Source organism: Neoarius graeffei, chromosome 3 (assembly GCF_027579695.1).
Source record: "Neoarius graeffei isolate fNeoGra1 chromosome 3, fNeoGra1.pri, whole genome shotgun sequence".
In the NCBI taxonomy this organism is placed as follows: Eukaryota; Metazoa; Chordata; class Actinopteri; order Siluriformes; family Ariidae; genus Neoarius; species Neoarius graeffei.
The window spans coordinates 89,429,085-89,454,411 of NC_083571.1; the positions used below are offsets into that span (position 1 = coordinate 89,429,085).

The window sequence follows — 25,327 nt, forward strand, 5'->3', positions numbered from 1 at the left end:
ATGCGGAATGACGTGCTGGACAGACTGCATGAGGGCCATCAAGGTGTCGTTAAGTGCAAAGCACGCGCCCGTCAATCTGTGTGGTGGCCTGGACTCGGACAGCAGATCACTGAGATGGTGCTGAGATGCAGAACGTGTCCACAAGAGCGCCACAACCACAGTGAGCCACTCTTGCCATCAGACTGCCCCGAGCGCCCATGGCAAAAGCTGGGGGCCGACCTATTTGAACTGGGGGGAAAACATACTTACTTGTCGTCGATTACCTCTCCAGGTACGTCAAAATTGCTCTGTTAACACACACAAAGTGCAATGATGTAATCAATCATCTGAAATCAATGTTTGCAAGGCACGGCATCCCGGAGTGCTTAGTGTCTGACAACGGCCCTCAATTCTCTGGGCAAGCATTCGCTTCCTTCGCCACAGCTTATGGATTCAAACACCTTACCAGTAGCCCCAAATTCCCGCAAAGCAACGGCGAGGCTGAGCGAGCCGTTCAGACCATTAAGAATCTTCTGAAAAAGGCGACTGACCCGTACATGGCTCTTCTTGCATACAGGGCCACACCTCTTCAGAATGGATACAGCCCGGCCCAGTTACTCATGGGTCGACGTCTCCACACCACGGTGCCAACTCATCCCTCTGAGCTACGCCCTGCACTGCCCGACCGCAGCATGCTGGTCCAGAAAGAAAGGGAGAAGAGGATGTCAGATGCTGCAAACTACAACAGGCGACATGGTGCAAAACCACTCAGTAGCCTGTCATCAGGTCAGGAGGTGTGGATAACTGACAGCAAAACATCAGGGACAGTGATCCAGAATCACACCTCGCCGAGATCTTACCTTGTGGATGCGTCACATGGGGTGGTAAGACGCAACCGCCTGCAGCTGATACCACTCCAGTCTCCATCACAGGATGAGGCTGGACAGCAGCTACAGGAGCCACTGCCGGTCCTAGAGCAGGGTCGCACACCACCTGCTTTGGGGTCTCCTGTTCCCGCTCCAGAGGTTTCCACTCCCAGAACCAGGTCCGGGAGAGCCATCAAACAACACACTAGACTGGACTTATGAGTGGGAGAGAAAAAAAGAAAAAAAAGAAAAAAAACCCTGAAAAAAAACACTATGTGAGAAAAAAAAGATTTTGTCAAATGTTCATGCTGAAATGAAAATGTTGCTTCGAAATGTAACAGTTTTACAGAAGAGATATGTAAATACAGAAAAGTTTAAGTTTGAAAATATGATTTAAGAAGTCTCATCTCTCATCTCATTATCTGTAGCCGCTTTATCCTGTTCTACAGGGTCGCAGGCAAGCTGGAGCCTATCCCAGCTGACTATGGGCGAAAGGCAGGGTACACCCTGGACAAGTCGCCAGGTCATCACAGGGCTGACACATAGACACAGACAACCATTCACACTCACATTCACACCTACGGTCAATTTAGAGTCACCAGTTAACCTAACCTGCATGTCTTTGGACTGTGGGGGAAACCGGAGCACCCGGAGGAAACCCACGCGGACAACATGCAAACTCCGCACAGAAAGGCCCTCGCCGGCCACGGGGCTCGAACCCGGACCTTCTTGCTGTGAGGCGACAGCGCTAACCACTACACCACCGTGCCGCCCTATTTAAGAAGTCAAGAAATAGAAACAGTAATAGAAGAATAACTGGGCTGCCAACTCTCACACAATGAGCATGAGACACACGCATTTGATTGTCTTCACACGCTCACACGCCATACCTCCGATTTCTCATGCTAGAAAAAAATCTAGTTTATCTATCTGATCTAGGCTACCCATTGTGTCGCACCAACCACTTGCAATTGATCAATTACGCCTTAGAGCCAATTTATGCTGACAACTCAGTCCTCGCAGATGGCGTCGCAGATGGTGTCTGCAAAGCCCCCCCCTTCGCAGATGCTCTGCGCGCACCTCCCAAAAATTGTGACCACCGCAGACAGCCTCGCAGAGAGCGTCGCAGACAAGAGGGCTCTGATTGGTCCACTCTACATCTGCTGTACACGCACTTCCGCTTCCCTACTTTCCCGGTTTGTTTTGTTTTCACGACCGCCATTTTTAAAAACACGAGCGAAGATGGAGCAGCACGAAGAGCGGTTGATCAAGGAAGTGAGGAAGTACGTACATCTATACGACTCCAGTTCTAGTCGTTATCAGTAACCGGAGGATAAACACTCCACTAACCACACCCACCAACTACTCCTAGCGATTTCGCGACTTCGCGCCCCCTTGCGTTGTGGCGGTGAATAACATCGCGCACGCCTATTACTCCCCGCTCAACGATAAGTTACAACTGTCTGCGAAAAGCTATCTGTGAAAGCCTTGTCGCAAGAGCATGCAGAGGCCCTTACGTACAGCTAAACAGGTAGAGAGGTGTTCCCTCTGTACACACTCCCCTATGGTAGGTGGCGCATCTAATGATGCTGCACTCACCGGAAGTTGGATAATTGCCTACCGTCAATTTAGAGGAAGAGGAGAGAGAAGAAGGTATCCGAGTTGAAGACGGGTGTCTCAGACAGGTTTGTACATATGTACGCCAATGTGTGGTGTTACTGGCGTAATTATGAACTTTATAAAGTTTCTTAATCGTTTTAGCCTATAAGTGTTGTGAAAATATTTAATGCCATATTGAGAGCTGTGTACTAGGCATGCTAAATCATTATAGGCTTACTGCCATGCCACAGCCTTTATCTTCCCCAACAAGCAGCACGGGAGAGCACCTCCTTAGCACACGTTTATTAAGGAGCATTTTTAGTTTGTTTACTGTATGTTATCATACTTTATGACTTTATTTGAAGCCATACTGGAAATGTTGTAAAATAAAGCAAGTAAGAGATAATATTACAAATGCAAGAAGAGCCATTAGCCACCATACCTATTGTTTATTTACAGGGTATTTATTTTTAATTATTTATGATGTATGTAATTGCTCAGTTAAAGTAAATAAAGCATGGTCACCTGTAATATCAAAGAACTGGAACTTGTGAATAATAATAAAAAAAAGACAGAGAACAATATATTGAGGAGACAGGGTTTCAAAGAGGGCAAGACAGGTAGAGAATATTTGTCAGATAACAGGCCCTGACGAATGCTCTATTACTAATAAGAAACATAGATAAGAAATAAATTAATTAGAAATATATTAACATAGCTTATTTAAGTATAACCAAAATTTTTAAGCCCAACTTTGTGTGCACATTCCCACCTATGGCCAAGGTTCAGCTTTTTGTGTTTCAATACTGTTCAAACTTAATCATTTTAATGTATCTTGTAGCACATGCACATTTTGCTTACTGTTTAAGCATTTTATTTGTTCTTTTGCTGTTGATATTTTTCCCCATGCCAATCTTCTGCTGAACCCAGTGGTGGGGAAAGCCCTTAAATGCATAATGAATAGTCAGTGAGGGACAATCTTATTTTTTGCAACAGTTATTAAAAACTTAACATTTAGTTTCAATTCAGAAGGTGTTTAGGCTTAGCTGATGGAGAACGTAGTTGTGGTGACCATGAAGGAGTAAGATCACCGCGCACCCAACGTACAACCCGGAAGTCGAATGTGCATACCACGCACGAAATCTGAGGCTGCTCGGACGTACGGCTGTCACTTCATTCATACAGCCAACGCACCTTCAAACGTGCACTAATCGTACTGACCGTGCGTTCCATGTAGGCTTCATATGAAGGTTGCAAGAACTGTGCACGATCTGTACGTTGTGCATACCAACGGCGTTCGTTTGTCGCACTACGGCGATTGGAGAGGGTTATATATATTTCGGCATACTTTGGTTTCTCACTGTGAAAATGGCAATCCCTCCGCAAAGTCTCAAACTGCTGGCCACTGTCGTGGTCTTCATCCTCCTCCTCACTGCTCCTTGTCTTCTCTCTCTCCTCCCTCTCTGCCGCCGTCTCTCTCTCCTCTGTCTCCGACACCTTTTCTATCCTCCTCTTCCCTTTTGCCTTTGGCATATTGAATTGAAGCGATGCAATGCAATGAAATGAAATTAAATGAAATTGAGTTTTCTCTCAGTCAAAGCCTATGTGTACAAATGGCCGTAGGCACCCCTGCAGCTTTATATACCCGAGTTTTCGTGCGATTGACGCCATCTCGCCGTACGGCCAATGCACAGCCGACTTACTTGACACGCATGGATGACATATGAAATATCTGAACGTGCGTTGGCCGCACTAATTACGTATGTGGGGCGCACGACACACATACGGAGTCCGCAAGTGCGACTTACGAAAAAAATTTACATTTTGCCCAAACCTGACACCAGCAAATCGTACGAAAGACGCACGTCGGCCGTACGGAAGACACACAAGGCCGTAAGTTTGTCTTGCAACCTGAATAAAACGTAAGCACCCGTAGAGTTTGTTTGACATGACAAAGAACCTCTGTGGCTGGTCTGCGGCCAGTCTACGGCTCGAAAATCAGCACGTCACACGCGCGCCCTCCGTGCGTTTCTTTGCGTTTTTTGCACGTAGACCGGCCGTAGGAGCACGTACGGCCGGTTGTGACCGAGGCATTATCTTGGTCAGGGTCACAGTGGATCTGGAGACCATCCTGGGACCACTGGGCATGAGGTGGGAATATACCGTGGATGGGATAACAGGCAACGTTCATGCAGACATTCGTACACCTTGGCGTAAGTAGCATGCTTTTGTCTGATGTCTCCTCCAAAATCTGTTTACTGAAGGTGGCGCTACTGGGTGTGTTAAGCTCCTGGTGATATTGCCCTGAGATTCACTGAAATATACAAGTGCCTTCACAAAAACAAGATCATATACAACATTAGTATTTCCAGACCAAATTATTTTATACCTGTTACAGCATCTACCTCCTCCACAGGACCATTTTGGTTCAGGACATCTCTGAAGGGTGAGAAAGAGATGCTCATGTTCAAGTTAAGACCCAGCATGAAGTTGTGCACTTTCCCCGCTCTGCCGTCACGTGTGTTAAACAGGGCGGAGTTGGTGAACAGCGAGGTGACGATGTGCTGCATCCAGCTGGCCTGTGCTTGCTGATAGTCATTCTGCATGCTAACTAAAGAGCAATCACAAAGACATGGAGAGAAAATGTTTAGAACCTGCACTGAAAAAGTATATTGAATTGACCTAATTCAAATGTGTAGATCGGTTCCATGTGAATGACCTGAGTTGCATTAACACAGTTTGTTTTCATTCAGTCAACATTTGATCATGTATTTTCAAAAACCTGGAATAAAATTGATCACTGCACACTCACCTGAGCTCAGGATTGAACCCAGGATCTTGTGCTGTGAGGAAGCTATGTTACCAACTGCTGCACATGTGTCAAACAGATCAACTTAATATTCTACTCCAGGGTTTCCCAAAGTGTGGTGCGCGCACCCCTGGGGGTGCGCGAGCTGCCACTAGGGGGTGCGCAAGATAAAAAAATGTAATGGCGATTTTTAACTCTTCTACTACGCCGTAACGGTTCTGCAGCATAGACATCCTAATACATAGACGGAGCATCCAATGTAAATTCTAAAAGCGCTGACGAGACGCGGGGCCGCCATCTTGGAGTGGTGATCCGCTGAACTCAGTGTAATACTAAATACATTAGATGTAAACAGCTTAACGTTTTTCTATCAGCTACAGCCACCAAACTGTTGCAAATAAAATGCGGTTTTAACAATCTAAATCCATTATAATGATTCAAATGTGTGTATGTTTTCTTTAAATAGATTGTTAAGAACATATCAAAGGGGAAATTAATGTAGTCAGTGAATTTATAAGAGCCTTTTACATCTTTCAACACAATCTGACCCCCCTTCAGCAAAGCTGATGTATTCAGGTTGAGTGGGGCACTTTGTTTGGTATGTAGGATAATGTGTGATGACCATATATTGACCACAAACATTTTTTGTCTTGTTTTAAAGCATATCAAAACATTTATTTATAACAAATTAATGTCAAACATAAAAAATATAACAATGTAGTAAATAAATAAACTAGTAAATAAATAAAAAAGGTAGTATATGAATAAACATTTAATAATATATATAATATTAGCATACAACATTAAAACATCACTCGTGAAACCACTACCTGATGACGATTTAAGTCTCTTAGCTCCTCCTCAGCTCTGGTAATATACTATTTAAAAAAAAACAACAAATAGTACGGTAATGTTAAATCTTACTTGTGAAAAGTAATCCCCCTGCTTCTCTTTGAAACGGTTTGCTCGTTTGAGCAGGAGTACGCTGAGCACCAGCCTGGCAGCTTGTCTCTTGTCTTCTTCTTCAGTCGTGCAGTAATAGACGGTACTTTTTAGGATGCAGTGCTGCAGCACAGCAACCTATGGGCTCCCCTAGGGGAGCCCATAGGTTGCAGTGCAAAGCACTGCAACTATTGTTCTTCTACGTATTTCTTCTTCTTCTTCTTCTTCTTCTTCTTCCGCTTCTTCTTATTATTATTCCTACGCAAATTTCGATTTCGAATAACTCAATAACCGTACGTCGCACACAGACAAACAATACATCAAAACGTGCGGCTCGATCGGACTCGCTATGCTATTACTTTTCTCTACAGAATACAATTTTTTCGCGACTACGTCGCGAAAAAATCATCCAAAAAAACCCCCATTCATTTCTATGGAATTAATTGAAAAAAAAGCACTTTTTCAAACATCCACTGCTCTGGCATGCTTTCACCTAGAGACGTGATTCTAACTCAAAAACGTAGGAAAACTTCTCCTCTGTGGATCTGGCATTCAACTTTTCTGCTAGGTTCTACACTTTCGGATCAGTCCCGGCTCAAACGCCATGTGGGTTCCGGGAGAAAATCCGGCTTTTGAATGGGTGTCTATTGCGTTACACACCAGTGAGGGTCGTTAAGCTTACAGTGTAGACAGCTTGAAAAAAAAGCTCAAACTTTCTCGCTTAAACTGTGTTTTCAGCCACAAATTTCACTCTACAGACATGATTTTCTCAAAAGTAGTAGGAAAACTTGTCCTGATTCACACAATGTGTCTACCTAAATGATAGGATTTACAGTTTTTGAATGAGAAGCCTCAAAGTGAGGAGAGCACAGGTGAGCGGCCTCACTGACTCCCATTATAAACAGGACAGAAAAGTCTCTCATTTTTAAATCGTTCTAGTGTCGTCATTTTTAACACAACAGACAAAAAAATACATCATTTTATTCAGGAGACCCTTCTAGCGCTCACTGTGAAAGAATTTTGTGAATAGCTGCTTCCGTTGTCGAGTTATTTGTCATTGTTCGAGGCCTGGTCATTCATATAAAACAGCACAAAACTCCATACCTTGTGTGTCTTAGGCAGCTGGGCCATAGAAGGTTCACGCTGCACGCTGCATGCTGCACGCTACACGCGTGTAAAGAAAAGTGGACAAACGTAGCATGACTTGCTCTGGGCCATAGAACGGCGTTCACGTTGCACGCTGCACGCTGCACACTTCACGCGTGAAGCGAGAAATGAACATGCACACTTTTTTCTAGGCGTGAAGATGGAAATTCCAGTCAATGCATGCGGTCACCGCCGCTCCAGCCAATCAGAACGGGTCTAGGGAGATAACTCTATGCTTTCAGGGGAAAACTTCAGAAAAAATATAATTGAATGGTATAATTGAAAAATAGTTCTTCATCGGGATTGTCAAGCAGATTATAGAATGTTCGGTGAGATTCACCACGGGTTTCTCTCAGAAGGAAGTGTTCTCGGCTCCAAATTCTGTTCCTTTTTCTCTTCCTCTGTCTCAGTAAAAGCAGAATGAGGCAATCGTCGTCATCCGAAGAGTCCATATTGTTGGTTACTCAGTCAAAGTAGAACAGACGCAACACGTGAACATCCAAGCATGAAGTTTAATGGCCCAGGGTCCGGTTCTTCACATGAACGTGTAGCATGTAGCGTGCAGCATGCAGCGTGCAGCGTGAACCTTCTATGGCCCAGCTGCCTTAGCTCATTGACACCCATTATAAAAGTGACAGAAAAGTCTCTCATTTTTAACACTACAGACAAAAAATTACATCAGTCTATTCAGGAGACCCTTCTAGCGCTCACTGTGAAAGAATTTTGTGAATTTCTTTTTTTTGTGAAAAAAAAAACAGCCTCGGTCGGCATGACACTTCAGCTTAGCCGCCCACTTTATTAGGAAAACTTCTGTTCGTACATACAAACTACAAACACTCTTCTTAGAGTTTAGAGTTTATTTTATTTTTAAAAGGGACAGTGCACAAATTAAACATTATCCTTGTGGTAAGGGCAGATGTCTGTCCCAGGTTATAGCAGTACATGCTAATTTCCGCCTGTAGTCACTTTGTTTATACTCTTGAATAGCTCTTCTTCATGACGGCTGCTGTCTCAAGCACACACACAATCATTGCACTGAAACATCATTGCAGGTCACACATTCACGGCCAGCAAACATGCGTGACCGAATTGCTTCGCGCACTGCATCCTCTCACAATTTCCCCCGGGGAATTGTCCGGTCTAGTATTGTTTTTATTTTTCTCCACTAATTTATTACAATAGTCTTTCTTACATATCCTCATAATATTAGTTAATTTATTTTTATATTTTTTATATTTTTCCTCTGCCTCTATAGTTCGATGCTTTAAGAATTTTCTGTATAATATATTTTTCTTTTTGCAGGCATTTTGTAGCCCCTTGGTGACCCACGGACTATTTGTATATTTATGTATATTACTGTATTTCTTCATAGGACAATTTTTATTATATAGTTCATTGAATATTATTAAAAATTCCTCATATGCTTTATCAACATCTTTTTCTTTATAAACTACATTTCAGTCCTGTATTATTAAGTCATTTTTTAGTGCAATCATGGTTTCTTCAGTTTTCACTCTTATATATTTATAATTTTTAGTATCCTTTTTCTTGCTATAATTACAGTAATATACATTAAAAATAGGTAGGTGGTCACTGATGTCTGTTAATAGTAGTCCACTCTCTATATTATTTTCCAGGATATTAGTAAATATATTATCTATTAAAGTGGTGCTGTGAGAAGTGATTCTGCTTGGTCTGGTAATAGTTGGATACAGTCCCATACTGAACATTGAGTTAATGAACTCTTCTGTCATTTTGTGCTTCTTATGATTAAAGAGGTCAATGTTAAAATTGCCACAGATGTACATGACCTTCTGAGTTGATTTTATAAACATACTTTCCATCCAATCTATAAAAACTTCTATGCTTGATCCAGGAGATCTGTATATACAGCTCACGGTTATATTTTTCATTTTTTCACAACATATTTCTATTGTAATACACTCCATCCAATCATCAACAGCTACCGTCATTTTATTATTAATTTTATATTCCAAACTATTATCAACATATATTGCCACTCCCCCTCCTCTTTTGTTCTTTCTATTGATATAATTTAATTCATACCCGTTCAGCTCAAAATCTACTCCCATCTCATCGTTGATCCAAGTTTCTGATATGGTTATTATATTGAATGGAGTATTGAACTGACTGAGATATTCCTTCATTTTATGGAAATTGGCATACAGACTTCTGGTATTGAAATGAATAATCGATATTTTATTTCCATCTCTGATCTTTGCATTGTATTGATATTCAGTGTAATACCGGCAGCTGATATTGATGTTGCTGAAAAGATTATTTTCCGGATCAATATTATTTTCCATATCTTGTGTTTTGTGCTCAGTATAAAGGAAAGTGTCCGGTTCTTGTGTCCAGTGTCCAATCCTTGTGTCATGATTGTAAATTGCTTTGATTGGCTCCCTCAGAATATGTCCAGTTCCCCAATATCTCGGATGACCAAGATCTTGGCCTCTTCTGGAGATCCCTTCAGCTTGATGAAAATCTTGCAGTTTTGTGTCCAAGTGTTCTGGATTTTCTCCTGTTTCCTTAGTAGTCTCGCCTTTTTTGCAATGTCTGCATTTTTTTTGGTTAGGTGCTCATTTAAAAAAACATCTGAGCCTTTCAGTTTCCTCCCTTGTTTTAACAGATTCATCTTATGCTTTCTGTTGGCAAATCTCATTATTACCACCGGTTTGCCTGTGTTGCTTCTCCGTGGGAGAGGGTGACATGCTTCAATGTTAGTGCTTTTTACCTCAATCCCCTTGGAGTGCAGGAATGCTAACACCTGTTGCTCCACAGAGTTTCTCCTTGTTCAGTTCCTCTCCATCTCTTCTCGCCACTGCTCCAGCATATGAGCGGGGTTGAATTTGCAGTTCGGTCACAATTATGTCATTTATCCGGGTGTACTGTATTGGTGGGACATGGCGATTCATTTCCGCCAGCGCGTTCATGTCGGTCAGTTCAGCAAAGAAATTCGTTCGTTCAGTTCGTTCACTCGTTCATTTTGATGACGTCACACCAAAGCGGCACAACAATGGCTGTCGTCCGAAGTTTAGTTCATCTTGAGTGAACGAGAGGCGGCAGAGGTGCCATCCACAATAGATTTTCATACATTACAATGTGCTTGAGAAAAAGATGGAAGAAAAACATTATCCTAGCATTATCTGAAAAAGACTACATAAACAAAGCTCTGAAAGTTAATTAAATGTAGATGAGAATAAAGCTATTTTTATATTTATTATATTTATTTTAGTAGAGCCATGGTCTGCCGGCTATGCAGTTGTTCTCTCAAACCCATTAAGCAAAAAAAAAAAAATTGCTTATTTAACAGCAACACTCATTTCAGAGAATAAACAACTTTACAAGTCATCGTATTCAGCAAACAGTAGCCTGCGATGTCTCTCTGCTGCATTCATGATCATTCATTGTTTGGCCTGGTCATGGACATGGAAACGGTTGTTATGCACGAACATTCGATTGACGTCACGTCTAGCGAGACCTTTTCCAGCTGTTCGAGCAAGATGCGCCCAGCCCAGTATGGCAGCAGGCAGGCTGGCTGCTGGCTGTTCGTTCGTTTGCGAACTGCTGAGCTCGTTCGCTGTGAACTGAAATGTATTGCTGAGTGAGAGCTCTAAATTGTAAACTAATGGCCCTTTTCCACTACCCTTTTTCAGCTCACTTCAGCTCGCTTCAGCCCGACACGGCTCGCGTTTCGACTACCAAAAACCAGCACGACTCAGCTCGTTTCAGCCCTGCTTAGCCCCTAAAACTCGCACCGTTTTGGAGTGGGGCTGAAGCGAGCCAAACCGTGCCGAGTGAGGTTGGGGGCGTGAGCAGACACTCCCCTGTGCACTGATTGGTGAGGAGGAGTGTCCTCACACGCCCACACACGCCCCGCGAGCGCGCTGGGATCTGTAAACACCGTAAACCCGGAAGAAGAAGAATTATGAATTACGAGAATTTCTGAAGCCTTATGCGCCTCGCCTCATCTATACGCTCTTGCCAGTATCTGTCCGCGTTGTCGGTGACAACAAGCCACAGCACCAAGACCAGCAACACTAACGACTACATGTCCTCCATGTTTATTGTTTACTATTCGGGTCGTGAGACTACCGCTTAAAAGATCACTGAATCAGTGACATACAGAGCATCGTGGACGAGTTTGCGGAGCGCAAGGCTCGTCGTATGCCCTTCAAATAATGCGCGCAGTATAGGCTATTGATGTTTTATTATGAGCCATGTACAGTATGTCGCCTAATGTTTTTTTGTTTCTGAGTTACATGTTCGTTTGAAGGACTTAATGTACAAAATAACATAGTTGCACCCCGTAGTGTTGAAATTGGTAAACACAGTGCATTCAGTGAGGTTTGCACCGCCCTCCTTTTATTTCTGACTCTTCCTGTCACCACTCTGAGCGCTCATTCGTATGCCCTTCAAATAATGTGCGCAGTATAGGCTATTGATGTTTTATTATGAGCCATGTACAGTATCCTAATGTTTTTTGTTTTTGAGTTACATGTTCGTTTGAAGGACTTGATGTACTAAATAACATAGTTGCACCCGGTAGTGTTGAAATTGGTAAACACCGCAGCTGCGGACATTTTGTAGCCTAAAATGATGTTATGATAAGCTTTAATAAAGGGCCCGGTCATTTGCCCCGCCCCCGGCCCGGCTCTGACTTGTTCCGCCACTGTCACTGATGTCACTGTTTGCGCTGCTTAACGACATCACGTGACGTCCACCCACTTTCACTAACTCCACCCAATGTGTCCACCCACTTCCAGCCAGCACGGTTCAGCGCGGTTGTAGTCGAAATGCAACTCCAACAGCCCCGCTCAGCTCGACTCGGCACGGCACGGCTCAGCCGCGTTTGTAGTGGAAAAGCGGCATAAAGACCTGGCATGTGTCAACGCTCTGATAATAGGGCTCAGATAGCCCTTAAAGAAGTAAAGTGGCGCTGCTCTGCACAGATCAAAATGCAAGTTGGACGCCCTTCTGCTACTGAACAGATCCTGCTGATTCGCCAACGACTGAGATTCAGCGACCGCCCTGCTGCCAGCGAGCAGAGACTGCTGATTCGCGAACGACCGAGAACGAGAGGCAGCGCGAACTAGTTCTAGTCGTTCACTTCGAAGACTCGTTCAAAAAGAACGGTTCGTTCGTGAACGACACACCACTAGTGTACTGCTCCAGCTCCTCCACTCGGTTCTCGAGAATGGCGATCCTCTTTTCCTTCTCCGTGTTCTGCAGCCTCAGAGCTTTGACCTCTTCTACCAGGTCCAGGATGGTCTTCTGCTGCATCCTGACAGCAGAGATTTCTTCACCCAGAAAGTCAAGGGATTTTTTAATATCGTCTATCTCCTCGACCGTAGGAGCTTTCTTCGGGGGCATTGCGTTGGTTGTTGTTACGTTCCCGCGCTACCTCTAGGCCTGCTCCCGCGCAGCCTCTCGGTCCGCTCTCGCGCAGCCTCGCTCCTCGAGCGAGATGCGGCAAGATGGTCAGACGTAATTAATTTCGAAATGATTAAAACATCAGACAGCGCCAGCGGTTCGAACTCGGGTCGCCCCGGTGTGCAATTGAAGAAATCAATCGAAGTAACCGCTTGGCTAAACTGATGCGAGTGCAAAGCACCTCTAAGTCGTATTTATGAAGTGCTCTAAGCGTGTGGGTTTCAATTATTATGGCCCTTTTCCACTACCCTTTTTCAGCTCACTTCAGCTCACTTCAGCCCGACATGGCTCGCGTTTCGACTACCAAAAACCAGCACGACTCAGCTCGTTTCAGCCCTGCTTAGCCCCTAAAACTCGCACCGTTTTGGAGTGGGGCTGAAGCGAGCCAAGCCGTGCCGAGTGAGGTTGGGGGCGTGAGCAGACACTCCCCTGTGCACTGATTGGTGAGGAGGAGTGTCCTCACATGCCCACACACGCCCCGCGAGCGCGCTGGGATCTGTAAACACCGCAAACCCGGAAGGAGAATAATTACAAATTACAAGAATTTCTGAAGACTTATGCGCCTCGCTTCATCTATACACTCTTGCCAGTATCTGTCCGCGTTGTCGGTGACAAGCCACAGCACCAAGACCAGCAACACTAACAACTCCATGTCCTCCATGTTTATTGTTTACTCTCCGGGTCGTGAGACTACCGCTTAAAAGATCACTGAATCAGTGACATACAGAGCATCGTGGACGATTTCGCGGAGCGCAAGGCTCGTCGTATGCCCTTCAAATAATGCGCGCAGTAGGCTATTGATGTTTTATTATGAGCCATGTACAGTATGTCGCCTAATGTTTTTTTGTTTCTGAGTTACATGTTCGTTTGAAGGACTTAATGTACAAAATAACATAGTTGCACCCCGTAGTGTTGAAATTGGTAAACACAGTGCATTCAGTGAGGTTTGCACCGCCCTCCTTTTATTTCTGACTCTTCCTGTCACCGTTGCAACCTCTGAGCGCTCATTCGTATGCCCTTCAAATAATGTGCGCAGTATAGGCTATTGATGTTTTATTATGAGCCATGTACAGTATCCTAATGTTTTTTGTTTCTGAGTTACATGTTCGTTTGAAGGACTTGATGTACTAAATAACATAGTTGCACCCGGTAGTGTTGAAATTGGTAAACACCGCAGTTGCGGACATTTTGTAGCCTAAAATGTTGTTATGATAAGCTTCAATAAAGGGCCCGGTCATTTGCCCCGCCCCCAGCCCGGCTCTGACTTGTTCCGCCACTGTCACTGATGTCACTGTTTGCGCTGCTTAACGACATCACGTGACGTCCACCCACTTTCGCTAACTCCACCCAATGTGTCCACCCACTTCCAGCCAGCACGGTTCAGCGCGGTTGTAGTCGAAATGCAACTCCAACAGCCCCGCTCAGCTCGACTCGGCACGGCACGGCTCAGCCGCGTTTGTAGTGGAAAAGCGGCATTAGAATGGCAGGGCTCTCTGTCATGATATGTGTAATTCTACCTCCTACCACAAGGTGTCAGTAGCGTTCCTTATTAATGAATGGTTACCATTGTACACATCAGATTTAGCACAGACATGATTCAGTGAAGACGCATGTAAATATCATCCGTGTTTAATAAAATACAAACTGCTAAACAACGTTCTTTTATTTCAAAATGAAGAACAAAACATGGTACCAGGAGTGAACAAAGTAAACTGAGTGAGCCTACGGTTCGAAAAGCTGACTGCAATGCCAAGAGATCGACGATGATGGAGTTGAAACCACCGGAGCACCTGAAGTTGACCGGGAATGTCGATAGCAATTGGCGCACTTTTCAGCAGCAGTTTCGGCTCTACATCGAAGCAATGGGGCTGGACTCGAAACCGGACACCAGAAAGGTAGCTTTACTGCTAACTATAGCTGGGCCACAAGCCATTGAAGTATACCATACTTTCGTTTATGAGGAGGGAGAAGACCGCTTAAAGTTGGACACTGTACTAGCCAAGTTCGAAGCTCATTGTTCTCCTAAGAAAAACGAGACATACGAGAGATATGCATTCCGTTCAAGGCTGCAAGAGAAAGTTTTGATAGTTTTGTAACAGACCTCAAGATAAAGGCACAGTCATGCAACTTCGGCACTCTCAAAGACTCAATGATCAGGGATCAGATCGTGTTTGGCATCGAAGATAAGAAGGTTAGGGAAAGACTGCTAAGAGAAACTGAACTGAAGCTAGAAGAAGCAGTGAAGATTTGCCATGCTAGCGAACTTAGCAAAAAGCACCTGTAAAGGGTTGTGCGAGCACGACCGAAGAGGATGTCCAGGTGCACGTCAACTAGGGCTGCACAATTAATCGAATTTAATCGAAAATCGCGATTTTGGCTGCCACGATTAAATTAAATGAAAATCGCGATTTATTTCCATTTAAAATCCGAGCTCTGCTGCATATGATTGAGCACTTTTTGACCAGTACTCCGCCAAAGCATTAGGGGGCGAACCGACGCATGTAAGGTTTCATTACTCCGCCTAAATAGGCGGAGTAATGAAACCTTACATGCGTCGGTTCGCCCCCTAATGGCGTGAGAGTAGGTAACAGATTGAGGTGAGGGAGAAAAGCTATGCCGGAACAACAGACTATTTAGCACTGGAGGCAATGCTGTGACCTGCCTTCGCTCATGTTTAAAGCCAGAGCATGTTGATAAGCTGCTCTTTCTAGCTAAAAACTTGTAGGCCTCAGTATAATGCTATGTAATTGTTGCAACTGAGTTTTCAGTTCCTTCATCCTTTGGTAATTTCTTGGATAAATTTCATTTATTTGTCATTTGGAAATCAGAATTTCTCTTTTAAATTTCATTCTGCACTGAAAGCTGTTCATATCGTTTGTTTGAATTAGGGGTGGGCGATATGGCAAAAATGTCATATCACGATTTTTTAACATAAAATCTCGATTTCGATTTTTTTATCATGATCTTCTATCAAAAAAACAAGCAAAAAAAAAAACAGGCATTTTGGGGCTACAAACCTTTCTGAACAGATTTTAATTAATAGTAGCAATTTTGCATGTGCAAACATTGTAAACACACTGATAACACTGATAAAGTGCACTATTGGTTGTGAAGACAACAACACTAAGTAAACATCACTCTGATAAAGTAAACATCACTCTGATAAAGTGCATTCTTAGAATATAAAAAAGAAAGTAAAATATGAAATGTTGAATAACACACAGTCTTCGGTTATTTTGAAATGATTTAAGTATCAAAACACCAAATAGCTTTTTGAAAATGGTCCAGACTGGTGGTGGGGAGGCTTCTGCATAGCTTTATTGTGGCTGTTTGAATGTTGCTAGCACCAGCCTCTTGTGCTCGAAATGTAGTTTATATTTAAAGAAGCTTCCCCAAACTTGACAGCAGAGACCTCTGCACTCTGCCCAAAGAACCAGCGCGGGCACGGCGCGCCACCTCGGGATAGAAATGAAACCTAAGCGGAGCCCCGCGGCGCGCCTCCGCTTAGGTTTCGTTTCTATCCCGGGCTCCAGCCCGACGAAGAGCCACGGTGCTCGGCTTTAGTTTCGTTTTCCCATCGGCAGCTCCAGCCTCCCCAAGCTTACAATGTGTAGATTCCATTTCTGACAATAAATTCCGTTTCAGATGCATAATTCTGCAATTTCCGCCCGTTTTCCGCGATCGCGGATTTTCAGTCCCTCTACAGGTTAAGGACGTCTTACATCTGCCGCGTCGGCGGGAACCAGCATAGAACGTCAAGTTATTGTACCCAAAGGGAAAAAAAAGTTACTGCGCTCATTGGCCAAGGCGATCTATATGATTTCTCCACTTTGGCAGATCGTCTGCGATCTTCTACTCGTTCTTATTCTTAACGATTTTTTATCGTCAGATCGCACACCCCTAGTTTGAATATAGTGAAATAAAATTTAAGTGATTTCCCTAACATCAAGAATAATCGTGATTAATAATCGCGATTACAATTTTGATCAAGATAATCGTGATTATCATTTTTTCCATAATCGTGCAGCCCTAACATCAACACGGTGTCTGCAACGCTTCCTGTGTCCGACACCAAGACCAGGCAGATCATCGATGAGACAGCAAGAGATCCAGAACTACAGGGCGTGATGGAGAACATGCAAAATGGATAGGCTGCAGGATCATGTCCACAGTTCTACCACGTCAGAGGTGAGCTGAGTGTAGTTCATGGACTTTTGTTAAAACAAAACAGAATAGTCATTCCAAGCACGCTCAGACAAGAGCTACTGCAGAGAATTCATGAAGGACACCTAGGTGTCGAAAAATGTAAAAGAAGGGCGAGAGAGATGGTGTTCTGGCCTGGACTTAACAAAGACATTGACAACATGATAAGCAGATGCAAGACATGCCAAAAATACAGAAACAAACAAACAAAAGAACCAATGACTGTAACTGATGTGCCAACAGCACCGTGGCACAAAGTGGGAATGGACTTGTTCCAACTGAAAGGAAAGGACTACTTAGTAGTCATTGACTATTTCTCAGATTACCCCGAGATGGCATTACTCTCAAGTACATCGTCCAACTGTGTCATTACACATGCCAAATCCATCTTCACCAGACATGGCATTCCACATACAATAATGAGTGACAATGGACCATGCTTCAGTAGCAAAGAGTGGCAAGACTTCGCAAAAGTCTATGATTTCAAGCATGTCACATCTAGCCCTCTGTATGCATAGTCTAATGGCAAAGCTGAGAAAGGCGTTCACATCCTCAAGCAGCTGTTGAAGAAGGCTTCAGATAGTGACTCCGATCCTTACCTGGCTCTACTGAGCTACAGAGCATCACCTCTGGAGTGCGGGCTGTCACCTGCTGAGCTGCTGATGAAAAGAAAGCTCCGAACAACACCTCCAACCTGTTCAAAGCAAAAGAAACACCTTAAGCTGGAACAAAAGTTGAAACATCAGAAAATGAAATAAAAGACTTTCTATGACAGAACAGCAAAGCAGCTTCCACCACTGTCCAGGGATGACGCAGTCAGGATTGAAAGTCCTGAAGGATGGACGACGAAAGCCACTGTTCAAGAGGTCACTCCACAATCCTACACCGTGAGAACGCCAGAAGGACAGATCATCAGACGAAATCGGCGCAGTCTCCTGAAGACACCAACGACACCAGAGACTGTTCCAGACCAAGAGCTCAGTCAAGCACAAGCTGAGTCTGAGTCCAACTCTACACATACACACACTGAAAATCTAACCAATGCATTTATTACAGGTGAAACGGCAACAAGAAGATCCACAAGAACAATCAAGAAACCTGAAAGACTTGACCTGTAAAAAAGAGATTTAATGAGACTTGACCTGTAAAAAAAAAAGTTAATGAGCTTTGTTATATGTTGTGTGTTATGGTTACATTAATGCTCAAGTTAGTCACAGTAATTTGCCATTGTGATTTACAGTAGCTGAGTACTGAGAAATGAGTTATGAGCTGCTACTACCAATAGTAAGATGAGTTATGCAAGTTAAATGAAAAGTTATCTAAGGTAAATGGTTAAAAAAAACCTGACACCTGTAATGCATTTAATTTGGTGAGTATCTACTTTAAAGAAAGGGGGATATCATGATATGTGTAATTCTACCTCCTACCACAAGGTGTCAGTAGCGTTCCTTATTAATGAATGGTTAGCATTGTGCACAGATCAGATTTAGCACAGACATGATTCAGTGAAGACGCATGTCAATATGCTCCGTGTTTAATAAAATACAAACTGCTAAACAACGTTCTTTTATTTCAAAATGAAGTAGGGCTGTGCCGATAGACGATGCCATCGTCCATCGACGATGGTGGTCATCCATCACGATGGAGAGCCACCATCGTGATACCACGCCCCCTCCTGTCATAAACATGCATATACGGTATCATCTGGGCCTATTTAACCTAAAAAGTTAGTTTTTTGTTAGTTTAGTTAGTTAGTTTTGTTTAATATATAAATATATTATATAACATATATAAATACATAATTATATAAATCATTATAAAGTAATGTCCTATTACCGCTTGTTCACGTAGGCTATGGTGCAGGGACGTGCTAGTGAACATAACGTGGTTACACAAATACAGTATGCTACTAATAATAAATTTCGACTTCATTTTTTAGCCTACACTATACTTTTAATGTAAAATTTGTCATGTTGTTCAAACAAATAGCCACTATTAACAGTCGGGAAATATTGCACCTTATCAAACGGCAGTGAAGCGCAGACTTCGGCAGAAGTCAAATAACTTTAATCTGGTAAATAGGCCTACTTTCAGACTCAAAATGGTCCACTCTAAGCCATAATGTCAAACCAAATGGAAGAATGAAGGTGATTCTGATAAATGTAAAGACAGTTTAAAAAAAAAAAACAATATTAAATCATGATTTTAAAAGCTGGCGCAATAATTCAAACACTAATAAATTGGAAAAATTAGCGCGTTCAAGTGCGCACTAAAGGCCGAAACGCATCTTCAATTGATATGGTGTAAATAAACAATGAGTAATAGCTTAAGTGTAGTTTCTTCTCATAGTTTGAATACTAGTCTTTCATCGTTAGAGCAGATTAATATCTTGCCGTGATCAGTGAGTGCTCGGGGAGGTTCATTTCCACCTGCGCTTTGCGCAGCTCATTTCTCCGAAGCCAGCTGTGCGCAAACGCAGTGTTGACTACTCGGCAAACTCCAAACGCTCGGTCTGTACTGGCCCTCTGTTGCGCAAGCGAGTTGGTTATGGCCAGGTTCAAGGCCAAATATTCCACATCACCTAGCGCTTTTTTTTTCCTTTACGTGCCAAAGCCTCGGATGAGTATCTAATACTTTTAATAATAATAATAATATATTTAATAACGTGGTATTAAAATCCCCCCCGCCCACGATATCATCGTCCATCACGATGTTTGCACTGTAAACATCGTCGATGCCAATTAAGGGGACATCGCACAGCCCTAAAATGAAGAACAAAACACTCTCAAGTCTCGCGCATTTCAAGCAGTTCACACGCCACACCTTGTGTCTCTCACGCACAGAAATTACTAGACCAAGGTGCACCGCTATTTTTTTTAAATGTGGACGAAGAGCAGGGATCAAGCGGTTTCCCGAAGCGGTTTCCCGCAGAGTTCAGAAATAGCTTGCCACACACCAGTCAAGAAATTGAGAAATGTCGCTACCTAACACTGTTGTATCCGGGTAAAATTTACGTGATCCCGCCAATAACTTTCCAAAGAAGCCGATGCGGCGAAGTGCAGACCGGCACACATTGGATGACGCGGGAGCGCTATATTCGATGAGTTGCCTACAGTACAGTAAATCATCTTATCATATGATTTTGTATTTCCTGAACGAAATTAGGACTTGCATCACAAAAATAATGAGAGCTGATGTTGGGGAATATTGCCTCCAGCTAATAATGTTAACTATCAGTTTGCCCAGAGTCTGGGAGCTTGTCTCACCACTTCAATCTTGAACCCTTGCTAATTTCAGCAGCTATTATTGACACCTGTTTTTAGTCCTAGTGTTGCACACTTGAATGAAAACTCAGTGTGATTTTTTTTTTTTATCTCTTCCTTTACTGGGTTCTTGCCAAACTGCAAAATACACAGATATAGTAGTAGATGGTGAGGCGCTTGTGTTGACACGGTCTCTCGCTTGGCCCTACAGTACATGTGCTTGCCTTGTTTACTCCTGAGCAGTGCTCACTTTAGCGGATACTCCACCTTGTGGTCAAAAGGAGAAACCGCACCTCTCTTTATGTACTAGATTAGATAAAACTTTATTGATCCCTTTGGTTCCCTCAGGGAAATTAAGATTCCAGCAGCATCATTACAGATAGAAAAAAAAATAATAATAAAAGGAAGAAGAAGAACGATGATGATGATGATAATAATAATAATGAGGAGGAGGAGAAGAAGAAGAGGAAGAATGATGATAATAATAATGAGAAGAAGAATCTGTGTTGTATTACTTCTACTTTTAACTACATGCTGTTAATGTTTGGGAACTGAGAAGACAATTTGTTGTAGTTTTTAAAATAGAAATGTTGTCCCATTCTTGTCTCATATATAATTTTGCACTTCATAATGCACATTCAAAATTTTGTATGATAATGTGATAATGATGATAATATTTTAATGACATACAAAATTATCATAATTTGGTATGATAATGGTAATAATATTAATGATGAGAAGAAGAATCTGATTCAGAAACTGAAAGATGTTAAATTAATATGCTGACTCGAGCTGTGTCAGACTGAATAGTGGTGGGTGTTGAACAGAAACTTTAGGATTGAGGTCCGGGTTTTGACTGACTCATTCAAACACATTCGGGTATTTAGTGTTGAACCACCCCCGTACTGTCCCTGTCACCCCCATTTCTAACAGAGAACTAATTAATAAAGGTGTGGGTGAAGGGTCTGGGGCACCGTCCAACCCTTGTACTTGTTGTCTGTCTTTAGACTCATTTTACTATTCAAAGTGTAAACAGAAACACAACCAAGTCCCATTTCCGTGTCACAGTCCCACAAACTGCAACTCAGAGGATTTTTAGCATCAATGATATCATATAATAAATATATATTTACAAATTATTCTTCGAGAAATTATTAAAATGTATGGTAGTGTTACTGGTTCGAACCGTAAGCCTGGTATTACCTGAAAAAAAAAGGTTTCTTTTTTCTCCAGGTTACTTATCAAGTAAAAGATGCCTGTGCACATTGTTGTAGTTTACTTCCAAAGTGAAAGCAATCTATGACGTCAGAAAACTGCCAACAATATTCACATGTGGAATGATAACACTGATAACAAGCTCCTCTTTAGCCTGAAACGCATGGTATCCATGATTTCCAAAAAGAATTCAAAATTTCAATTCGTCAAACCACAGGACAGTTGTCCACTTTGCCTCAGTCAATCATAAATGAGCTTGGGCCCAGAAAAGGTGGTGGAGATATTTACACAAATATTTAAAAAATAGACAGAGAGATATGCAATGGAATATCTCTCAATGGGTACAAATGGTCACAAAAAGCACCCAGCACGTTACTTGGTCATGAATGAATACAAGCTGAAAGTCTGAAGAGTATTCCGCCTAATAATCTCACCCAAAAGATGCTCAGACATAATTTATTTCGAAATGATTAAAACGTCAGACAGCGCCAGCGGTTCGAACTCGGGTCGCCCCGGTGCACAATTGAAGAAATCAATCGAAGTAACCGCTTAGCTAAACTGACGCGAGTGCAAAGCAGCTCTAAGTCGTATTTATGAAGTGCTCTAAGCGTGTGAGTTTCTATTATAGATAGGGAAAAATAATAATAATAGGAATAATAATAATAATAACGAGAAGAAGTAGAATGATAAAAATAATAATGAGAAGAAGACTCTGATTCAGAAACTGAAAGATATTAAATTAATATGCTGACTTGAGCTGTGTCAGACTGAATAGTGGTGGGTGTTGAACAGCAATTGGATTAAAGTCCGGGCTTTGACTGACTCAGTCTAACACATTCGGGTATTTAGTGTTGAACCACCCCCGTACTGTCCCTGTCACCCCCATTTCAGACATTGAACTAATTAATAAAGGTGTGGGTGAAGCGTCTGGGGCACCATCCAACCCTTGTACTTGTTGTTGTCCGTCTTTAGACTCATTTTACTATTCAAAGTGTAAACAGAAACACAACCAAGTCCCACAAACTGCAAGTCAGAGGAGTTTTAGCATCAGTGATGTAATGTAATAAATATATATTTACAAATTATTAAAATGCATGGGAGTGCTAATGGTTTGAACCATGAACCCAGGAATTAATGGAAAAGGCTTAGTCAAAGTACCCACTTGGCTACACCACCTCTCCAGATTTTTCTTTCTCCAGCTTACTTAACAAGTAAAAGATGCCGGTGTACATTGTAGTTCAACAATGGCTTTCAAAGTCAAAGCAATCTATGATGTCAGAAAACTGCCAACAATATTAACATGTGGAAAAAGACTTGTGCACCTGTATAACAATATCTGGAAATTAACACAGCTATTTAACAATATTTTTTTTCTTCTTTCCATTTTATATTATGTAGTTTTTATCCATTGTTTATTTTTTTTCTGTTTTATTTTTGTCAAGTGTCCTTGAGTGTCATGAAAGGCGCTTATAAATAAAATGTATTATTATTATTATTATTATTATTATATCTGCAAATACTGTTCACACTTACGTGTCTCATGGATATCAGTCCTGTTCATGCGGTCAGCATTTGTCGACATTCGTGTCAGGTTCTGTCAAAATATAAGAGATAATTTTTTTTTAGCATTGCGCATGTGTGGGCAAAAAAGTGCGCACAGCCAGAAGGTCTCTTCTGCTGACTGTTTTCAGGGGAAAGCAGCTAAAGCAAGATCAAAAAGTTGCTGGAAGTTGTTAGGTGACATCACAGACTAATTTGCATACTAGTTATTAATTATTATCAGTGAAATATCAAATTGCAAATGAGGGCACAGGAAGAAGGAAATTGCTCATTTAGAATATACAATAAACTAAAGTCACCAGATTTCTGAGAAGAAAACCGAGGACCTTTTGGGTTCGGTGGTGAAAATATCCTTAAATAAAACATCTAATGTTTTCATCAAAAGGGGGGGCATTTCTGGTTTTCATGTATTTTGATCATGCATTGCATAAAGAGTGGGATTTTCCTCACTGAGTGCACTGAAGGCCTGTTCTGCAACTGCTTTAGGTTAACATTAATTAAAGACAATGTGAAAATATATGGTATGGGTACACAGATTAGATTTATAAACTCTTAAATTGTAGGCTGACGTCACAGACTAATTTGCATACTAGTTATTCATCATGATCAATAATATATCAAATTGCAAATAAGGGAACATGAAGAAGGAAGATGCTCAGGACCAGTTTTGTTTTCATTAATGATGACGATGACGAAATGATTTCGTTAACGCACCTTTTTTTCATGACTAAAACGAGACAGTGACGAGCTAAACATAACTCTTTGATCACGAAAATATGATGAGACGCATCTGTTGTTTTCATTGACGAGACAAAAATGTTAGTGGGTTGGCTATAGGACTATCAAATGCAAGGCGTTTCCTCCAACGGTGCGTGCAACCTGTCTGCCAAATGATGAAAATATCAGCAATGTACCTGCATCCTGTCCTTGTTTGGTCACGCCCACCACCAGTCATACACAGTGCACACCGGGGCAGCCGCACACAGTTCATGGACCATGGCGGCGGCAATGCCAGCACAAGGGCTTGGTGGGCGGAAAAGACATGATGATTTATGGACATACTTTACACATAATCCAGCAGAAAATAAAACGGAATGCCTTGTAGTGGGAGACAGAGGTACACGCTGTGGCTATAAACTACGTGGCAAGAATACGACCAATCTCAAGAGGCATCTAAAGGCTCACCATGCTGCTATTTCTGCGACGGTAAGTTAACATTACAAGAAATCCTGTTAACAGATCATGTATACGTTTGCTAGCTTTGGTTAAAGGTCCCATGGCATGAAATTTTCACTTTCTGAGGTTTTTTAACGTTAAAATGAGTTCCTCTGACCTTCTTAAGTCACTCCAGTGGCTAGAAATTTCATAATGTGTAAACCAAACTATGCCCAACATTTCAGAATGGCGCGTCAAAACGGCGCGTTGATAAACTCTTCCCTTGCCTACATCAGCAAGGGAGATGATCCCCACGCCCCCCCCCTCTGGATTCCCACCCACTGTATGGATTGCCCGCCCAACTCAAAAGTTGCTGTTTGTCCTACCAAGCCTACTGCGCATGCGCGAAGCCTACTGCACATGCGCGAAGCCTACTGCGCATGCGCAGAACACATGACTACATTTTGTAGTGAGGAGCCATAGAAGACACAACATGGAAATTGCGCTGTACATGGATGTGACAACACAGAAAGGAGTCTGTTTTTACTGCCGACGGGAGAGCCCCTGAAGACGCAGTGGCTTAATTTTATTTACTTCAATAATACACTGTCGAGTCTACCTAAGACGGTGTATGTTTGTCAGAAGCATTTTCCTGATGAATGTTTTGCACATCAACTGTCACTGAAGCCTGGGTCTGTGCCAAGCATCCCTGCCGCATCAGCAACAAACACCGAACAAGTAAGTGTATATCTTTCGATTACGTTCATTATGTCTTATATTAAATATAGTTAGTTTTTTTTTCTTTCTTTTTTTTCAGACATCTAATTTTTGGGTTTGTTTACCTGACATGTTTCGACGTACAACTTCCATCTTCCTCAGAGTGTCACCGGATGTTAATTGGTGACGCATCTTTTATCAGCTGCTGTTTCTGAAGGCGTGGCCTTCCTGTCTGGTTTGACAGGTCGGTCATGCCTTATACTGTCTGTTCGTCCCCTGCAAGATGTCACTCCAGGTATGGGAGAGCATGTATGCTCCCTCATCCCGGTTGATGGTCCTCGGGCTTCGCTTACGGATCTCTATGGCCTCCCTGATCCAGCGCTGATGTTTGTTATCTTCTGTGCGGATGACTCTGGCAT

General features: G+C 42.5%; 1 protein-coding gene and 1 long non-coding RNA gene across 7 annotated transcripts in view; one reads left to right on the plus strand and one right to left on the minus strand.

Annotated features, from left to right (window-relative positions):
* The window catches only part of LOC132883705 (uncharacterized), a 46,337-nt gene that overhangs the window by 13,529 nt on the left and 7,481 nt on the right, over nucleotides 1–25,327 (minus strand). The window contains exons 1-6 of one of the 6 annotated variants that reach the window (XR_009654381.1): nucleotides 23,010–23,161; nucleotides 17,797–17,933; nucleotides 17,598–17,692; nucleotides 4,834–5,055; nucleotides 840–1,060; nucleotides 531–674 (exon numbers count right to left, since the gene is read on the minus strand). Coding sequence is in view for 1 of the 6 variants with exons in the window: in XM_060917639.1 (XP_060773622.1) it covers nucleotides 951–1,060; nucleotides 4,834–5,055; nucleotides 17,598–17,692; nucleotides 17,794–18,017 (651 nt within the window). In the remaining 5 variants the exon portion in view is untranslated. Of the gene's footprint in view, nucleotides 1–530; nucleotides 675–839; nucleotides 1,061–4,833; nucleotides 5,056–17,597; nucleotides 18,546–23,009; nucleotides 23,162–25,327 lie in introns of those variants that run through there. The other 5 variants (XR_009654380.1, XR_009654382.1, XR_009654379.1 and 2 more) reach the window with 5 other exon arrangements.
* On the plus strand, nucleotides 24,033–25,072 carry LOC132883711 (uncharacterized). The gene is made up of 3 exons (XR_009654393.1): nucleotides 24,033–24,242; nucleotides 24,437–24,929; nucleotides 25,009–25,072. It is a non-coding gene; the product is annotated as an uncharacterized LOC132883711 (long non-coding RNA).